Raw genomic sequence first — 8006 nt, 5'->3', positions numbered from 1 at the left:
TAACTCAATGGTGTGGTAAATATATTTTATGTTTACGGTTACATTCTCAGAAATTGTTTATACCTAGCACCTATACTGTAAAATACTATAAATTAAAAAATGTTTCACTCGATATAAAAGTTTATGTAGTGGGTAGATAATAAAACCATGCAATATTAAATATGCGCTTGAGTTATAAAATATTACAAATTAAAAACTAATTATACTAATTTATTATTATTTTTCCTTTATGGAATAATAATAAACTAAAATAAATTACTTATTAAAACTCTAAAATGTTTCATTAAAAAATAATAATGAGATATTTGACTATTATGAATGTAGAAAATAATTTAAAATGTACCTACCAATAAATATAATATGAACATAATAATGTTAATTTGCAATTCTTATATATATATACTGACCGCCAGTACAAGGTAGACATTATATAACGTATTATAATGATAAACAATAATACTTTCATTTCAAGTTTCAACAGTTCACAATATTGTCGATCGGGTTAAAATTAAACTTTAAATGTTCATTATTTCACTTGTATAATACTAGGTATATAGTTTATTTATTTTTAATATTATATTGATCATGTAATGTTTAATATTCAGTTATAATAAACCAAAATATTTTGTATGACTATTACCAATGGCCGTAATACAAAATTAATGCAAGCTAATGAAAATAAAAACCTAAAAGTTTGACATCTAATAATTTAATATTTAGTGTATACTCAATAGATTATAATGTTTTAATTATTTAGGTCTAATATAATATGTATAGCAATCGTATTGTATTGTATAAAATGTGAACTTATACTTATTCTATTTTTCATGTAGGTAAGTTGTTGGTTTTGAAAGTTATCTATCACCCGCTGCCTTTATGTTTTGAAACTTATTTTCATATTTATATTATAAATGTTCATACTTATTCCTAGCTACTATAAGTAGAATTCAGTTTATTATGATAATACATTAAAAATAAAAACTTTCATGTTCATATACGAATAAAATATTTAACAAGTAACATAGCCACATTCATTACAGGTACATAATTACATTATATAAGCCTTACAATATTATATGGAATTTAAATTAATATTTTAGGCAATTTAAAATGTCTGATTGTAACGATAGTACCTATAGTACCTACTTAGTTGTACGAAAATAAAATATAAATATGAAATCTGATCACCAAAAAAAAAAAATAATGTAACAAAGCTTAATTTATAAACACCGACACATAACATAATCGTTTTCATTCTTTTCGACACACGAGGTTTTTGTAATCGTTTATTTGAGGGTGGATGCGGGTGGGTCTTGAGTCTTGACACAATAATGGACGATTATTTTGTAACGTAATAATTGTGAAAATTATGTGTAGCGGACCTATCCTCCGGGGCGTTTTTTTCCTTCTCATTTCAGGTCCACCCGAACACCATTGTTGAAGCGGTGGACCACTTTCTAATCCGTGTTCGGTTCAACTTCGCGGGGACGGCTGACTGCAGACGGTGGAAAGTGGGAATACAAAGTCGTGAACGCGCGATCGACGGGCCGCGCAGACCGCCGCGAGTCGCTACCGCGTACCTATATAAATCGAAGGATCCGTCGTCGGTGGACCATTCACTCATTGCCACCACACGGTGCGACGATATAATATTATTGTTATTATAGTATGCGTGAGATCGTTCGGCAATAGAGCTGTTCGATAAGTTTTCTTCAAGTTTTTGTTCGCAAATTCCGTTTCGCGTTCACCCCGTCTCTGCACAATCGACTGCGTCCGTTCAAAATGATGATCACACAGGCAAGTCATATAATATATTTTCGTTTTACCGTTTAATATTGGGTATTTGCGTGTCGATGACTGAGTTAGGCATATTCTGCCTTTGTGCGGATCCAATACCCGAACGTCAATCTGATGCACACAGCTGCATACTGTCTGCGGTGCAATCGTCCATATACTCGTCTCTTTCGCTGCAGTTTCTACTTTTCCTCTTCCATATATCTCGGACTTGTCCTCGAACCTCCAGCTCCAATCGACCATCGCGCGTACAATGCATATTTTAATTAATTGTATTATTCACTTTACAGTGTCTTCTGATTGCCGGAATCGTGGCAGTGGCGGTATCTATGCCAGTCACCCAGGAGGAGTACGCTAGGTACATATCCCAACAACAGACTGAAAAGGGCCAACCAATCCGTAGACCCGTGCTTCTGCAGGTTGTCCCTGCCGGCGGTTCAGCTTACCAACAACCAGCAGCGGCGTCACCTCGACCATCTTACCAACAGCCGGCCGCTTACCAGCCACAACCCGCAGCGTACCAGCCGCAGCCCGCTGCGTACCAACCCCAACAAGCCGCGTACCAGCCACAGTCTGCCGCGTACCAGCCATCATCTTACCAGGCGCCTCAGACCTACCAGCAACCGGAAGAATACCAACAACCGGAACAACAGTACCAGCCATCTCCCCGACCACAACAAGCACCGCGCCCAAAGGCTCCGTCCAAGCCAAAATCTCAGAACAGGCCCGAAAAACCGGAAGACGAGGAGAACGACAACAACGTAAGTGATTTTACTTTCGATGAAATTATATGGCTTAATAATATATTATAATATTTGATAGAGACAGCTCATTAATTTATAAGTATAGCCGTATAGGTTAGGTTATAGTACTATCTATACTCAATGGTAGTACCTACCTAACAAATTTGAACATGGGAATGTAAAATTATTTTTGACACATAATTTATATTGCATAAGTTCCTATATAATAATATTATACAAAAAATATCTTTACTATAATTTAAACTAAGATTATACAATTGGGATAAATAAATTTGAAATTTGAAATCTAATGATCTTACAAAACAAGTTCATTACAACAAATTTTTTTTCGATAAACTTAATTCGTTGTTACAGTTGGAACATCTGTACTAAATGTATTTAAAAAAAATAACATACATGTTAGGTAATACTTTTTTAAACTTATATTATTTATTCAATTGTATAAGATATATTTAAAAACCCAAATCATAATTCGTATAGAGTAAATATATTTTTATGTCCTTAGCTTAACCTTGTAACGGTATCTTTTATACCTAATTTTTATACATTCCTATATTGTTTATGCTTCTAATAAGGATATTTAAATAACGATTTTTGATTTTACTGAATCATAAAATTCTTATTTCTATAAAATAAATATACCTAATATTAAGTGGAAATTATTACGTAGATAAATATATACTATGATTTAATACTACATGTTATTATACACTAACACGTAGTAATATATACATAATTATTTTAGATGAATAATTTAAACTTTTTTGCTAGTGACATAATTCTAAGAAAGTTATGTCGATATTATTTTTAAAATCGAATTTCCATAATCATATTGATAATATAGACGGTTATTCAATCGGCTGTACTATGGTCACTTATATAACTTTCTTTCGTTATTATGCAGGATACAATATATAGATAACATAATAATAATAATAATAATAATAATAATAATAATAATAATATATTATATCGCACAGGAAAGCAAAATACGCAGTTTGCAACGCGTTTTTCGAAAGTGGTGTAACTCGCGGGGGCGACTGGGTCAAAAAAACTTGATCCAGTTACGATGCAACAAAAATTAAAAAACAAATAAATAACGTATCGTTATTAGAAAGTAGTTATATATATAGGGGAGATCATAATGTTGCGGACTTATTATGTTATAAGATTACTATTAGAGTGTTACGAAATATTTCATAGAGTTTATTATAACACCGACGTGTGTATTATTGACGATATTATATACCTATAGGCACATATGAAATATGTTATAAAGAAATATTGAAATAATAAAATTTAAATTATTACCGGACATGTGCACAGGAGTGCAGTTGTCACGACTTAACCCGACCGTATCGGTTGCGTAACATCAAAGCTAAGCAGTAAGCAGTAGCTCTGAATCTAGACGATCATTAAATCCGTACTGTGCGTGCAGCAAATGAGAAGACGTTCACTTTTGTTTCACAACAGACAAATTGTAACAACCGATGTGTATAGGCAATGAAGAAACTTTAGAAACGCTTACGTGTATAATACAATAAATGTGACCAACAGATAATGTTACTTCTATTATCGATATGAGCAGCTGATCGTAATTTCAAAATTTCCCTTAGTCCGTTAATTCAAAGACTTTAAAATATAATGGTTAGTAATTAGATTTTACTGCTGCATTTATATATTAGATATAATATATTTAGTTAAAAAAGATAAAAATAGTAGTTTACTATAAATATTGTCATTAAATAATTAATAAGGATTAGTCGGTACTCATCACATACGAACCATGAGTATTAATATTGATCGTAAAACATTTTTGAAATATAACAACTTATACTTTTAATTTTTAAATGAAATTTAAAAACATGTTCTAAAGATTATGGGCTTTTAGATAATAGGATTTTTACTTTACACGTTGGACTAGTAGAATATATTTAAGCAAAAGAAAATTAGATTATATACAATGCAATGATTACCAATCACTTATTAGACTTCAGCATGTACATAAATTATTTTTAGTTTTATTTTGAGGACATTATAGACCAAGTTTGAAATTCATCAATGTATATGTATCTATCAACATAGGTTGAACTAATAAAATTGAAGTATCATTTAATCATAATACCTATTATGTTTATTTATTTATCGTATTATGAAGGTATATTATCAATAATTAATCTCACTTTTGAAAATAATACCGAATAATTAGGAATTTTTAAATTTTATATTAATTTTATTATAGCCTAATGCTCAATACCAGTTTTCGTTCGACATCAGTGACGACGAGTCAACCAACTACCACAATCGCAAAGAACAGAGAGACGGTGAAAAGATTTCTGGAAGTTACAGCGTCGTAGATTCAGATGGATTTATCCGTACGGTCACATATACTGCCGATCCTGAAGAGGTATGTATAGGCAAACGCGTATAATTATACCTACCTACACGTTTTTCGGTTTATTAAAAATTCAACATAATTGCATTCAAATGGGATTGATTTAAATAATGAATATCGATGAGAAATTAATGTTTGGTTTTTTTGCAAATGTCATATTTTCATTACGTAATGACAATGGTATAACACAAGTCTATGTCCATTCAGGTACATGTTTTATTAATGATTTGAATAAGCTTATATTTAATACTGTCGTTATTTCTCCAGTCAATGCAAAGCGTTTATCCCTTTCGTTCGTATAATTCATTCGTATTTATTAAATATTATATACTCAGCAGATTCTATTTAACATTACACATAATTAGGTACTTACTAAAATATATGTTACAAAGTATCATATACGAAATACCTATAACAAATTTTGATTATAATTATTAAAAATAATGTAATAGAAATTATTTTTAAGGATTAAATTTGAGAGTTTAAAAGACTAGGGAGTTTCAATAGCCTATGTAGCCTCTATAAGCGCATCTTTATATGTAACTAAGTTTATTCTAAGTTTTCACATTGTACAGCATTAATGAATACAATGAATTGTTATTATTATTACAAAGTCATTACAATTTTTCACTTAAACTCAATATGATTGTACAAATCTCATACACAGTTACTAATTTTATATGATACAATTATTATACATATCATTGTATACTTATTGTATACGTATTATACAATGATGTAATTGGTAAATACTAAATGGCCATTTTAAATTGTAGACTAACATATGTATACTACACACAATACGACACGTACATTACATCGACCACATGAGTCGTAATTAATGTATAAATAATAATATTAATATTATGTTATATTCTATTTATTTTAATTTTTAATTATTATTATTAATAAATAATATCGTATTTAATTAATATAGGGATTCAAGGCCGAAGTAAGCCGAGAGCCAACTAACATCCAAGTTAAGATTCCCACCCCTGCGCCACAAACGTCGTCAGCACCACAATACAGATTACCGGAGAGGAAGCCTCAGCAGCCGCAATACATCTCAGTCCAGGTACGTGATATAAGGACATCGACGAATAGGAAATATTAAAAATAACTCGTAGCTCGTACAAATTATTCAGTGGCGTGACTTGATAATTCGTGGGTGGGGGTGATTAAAATTGTTTAATACAACTTTTTTTGATACGGAGACCAACCCTCACACCCGAAATGAATCAACTTCTCGTAATTTTATATTTTTTATTCTACAAACAATGCTCTCATTTCACAGTTTTATAAATATATAATCATAAACAAATAATAATAATAATAATACAAGGTTATAAAATCCTGCAAAGTGCAATTATTCACCCTGTCATCAAATACACCACTGCATACAACAATATTCGATTGAAACATTTTTTTTTAACACCATGAAAACGATATACTTTTAAAATATAATGATAATAATATTATGAACGATACAATAACAATAATATACAACAACAGCAATTAACGATTATCAGATGCGTGAGACGAATAATAATATAAACATTGACGATTTTTCCTTTGCTTCCCGTACAGGCTAGCGAACCCGAGTCTGCGGCGCAACCAGCCGACCCGATTTCCGGTTACTACCGCAATCCGGCACCGCAGCAACAGGTCAAGCAGGCACCGGCGTTACACCGATTCGCCGCGCCCAGGCCCCAGTCAGCCGGCCACAAAGCCAGCGCATTGGGCTACGCCTCGGCGCCGACCAACTCTCCGCCAATCATCTACCAGGCGTACGACCAATAATAACAAATGATGCATAACAACAACAACAACAACAACAATTGTTATGTCGCAGTGAACGGGCGGCAGCGACGTCGTCGTCGCTGCTGCTGCTGCTGCATCATCTCAGATCCGAAATACACGCACTTCGGCGTCCCAACCGCAGTCGGCCATCAATCCGTCCTGGTCAGAACTCATGTCCAGACCGTACACGTAGTCGGAATGGTTTTGATGGCTCTGCAGCGGTTCCGACGACACACCGTAATCCCATATCCTATACATTATAATGATTGAGATATATTATACGCACAACATATTATTAGTATATTAGTATTATTGTAATAATATTTGTATTATATAAGTTGCAACATGTAACGTAGCAGCATATATTATAGTAAAATTTCATTTATTTTTGTTTCACAAATTTACGATATTATTATTAGTGTTTGTCTTTAAAAAAATAAAATATGTAATTTTTGTGTATATATACTTTGTCGTGCAATCATATGACGCCGAAACCAACGTGGACCAGTGGTGAGGCGAACACTGGACTCGTTTCACTGCATCCTGGCAACCCTGTAATTAGACGAATCAAAGTAAAAATGATTAAAACGAATACTTTTTCAAAAATCTATTTTATATAATATAGTGACAAATTCGCGACGTTTCCCGTCGTAAAAACATTGCTTATAAAATCGGAAGTCTATACCGACCTCGAGCTGGAATATCGGCGTCAACAGTTTCCGTATGTCCCATATTCTGATCAACCCTTCGGCCCCACCGGTCGCCAATACGAACGGGTAAAACTGGTTCCACGAACAGCTCAATATCTCTGCTTGGTGAGCATTTATTTTGACGCTCGGCCGCAGCGGTGACGAACAATCCCAGATGTTCAACATCCCATCGCCTTTGGGTATACATAATGTATAATATAGTTAAAATTGTAAGCAATTAACAGATTTCGTAATCGTAGGTATATCATAATATACTGGGTGATTCTTTTATCATAGAACACTCATCATTTCAAAAAGTATAGATTTTTTTGAAAATATTTTTTTATATAGTTTCAAGTCGCTTATAAAACAACGTTTTTCTTAAAAAATTATATTTTTAAATATTTTTTATTCGTATAATTTTTTAAGTTTTTTACTTTTTTGTAATTGACAACATAGGGTTTTAATTTTATATTCCAAAGCAGAATATAATTCTTAGTATTTTGTATACATGAAATCAAATTTAGGGGCGAGTAGTTTAGAAGTTATAAATATTCAAAGATT

The 8006-nt window shown here is 32.2% G+C and overlaps 2 protein-coding genes across 2 annotated transcripts in view; one reads left to right on the top strand and one right to left on the bottom strand.

The window, feature by feature from the left end:
* Positions 1 to 1603: 1603 nt before the first annotated feature.
* LOC100575359 (RNA polymerase II degradation factor 1) lies at positions 1604 to 7216 on the top strand. Its single transcript, XM_003240515.4, has 5 exons — positions 1604 to 1797; positions 2085 to 2555; positions 4801 to 4965; positions 5891 to 6028; positions 6541 to 7216. The coding sequence occupies exons 1-5, from the start codon at positions 1783 to 1785 to the stop codon at positions 6751 to 6753; spliced, it is 1002 nt and encodes a 333-aa protein (XP_003240563.2). The 5' UTR covers positions 1604 to 1782; the 3' UTR covers positions 6754 to 7216.
* Positions 6844 to 8006, bottom strand: part of LOC100571536 (peroxisomal targeting signal 2 receptor) — a 12584-nt gene continuing 11421 nt past the window's right edge. The window contains exons 5-7 of the mRNA XM_016805849.2: positions 7443 to 7636; positions 7174 to 7305; positions 6844 to 7029 (exon numbers count right to left, since the gene is read on the bottom strand). Coding sequence (XP_016661338.2) covers positions 6856 to 7029; positions 7174 to 7305; positions 7443 to 7636 — 500 coding nt within the window. The 3' untranslated portion in view covers positions 6844 to 6855. The remainder of the gene's footprint in view (positions 7030 to 7173; positions 7306 to 7442; positions 7637 to 8006) is intronic.

This window comes from Acyrthosiphon pisum, chromosome A1, assembly GCF_005508785.2.
Source record: "Acyrthosiphon pisum isolate AL4f chromosome A1, pea_aphid_22Mar2018_4r6ur, whole genome shotgun sequence".
NCBI classification, from domain to species: domain Eukaryota; kingdom Metazoa; phylum Arthropoda; class Insecta; order Hemiptera; family Aphididae; genus Acyrthosiphon; species Acyrthosiphon pisum.
The sequence above is the reverse complement of the archived record's forward strand: the minus strand, read 5'-3'. Positions and strand labels throughout refer to the sequence as shown.

What these genes read in the sequence shown, in the direction of transcription:
- LOC100575359 (XM_003240515.4), top strand. An exon ending in ACGAGGAGAACGACAACAAC is followed by an intron (nt 2,556 to 4,800) that starts GTAAGTGATTTT and finishes ATTTTATTATAG; the next exon opens with CCTAATGCTCAATACCAGTT. An exon ending in ATACTGCCGATCCTGAAGAG is followed by an intron (nt 4,966 to 5,890) that starts GTATGTATAGGC and finishes TAATTAATATAG; the next exon opens with GGATTCAAGGCCGAAGTAAG.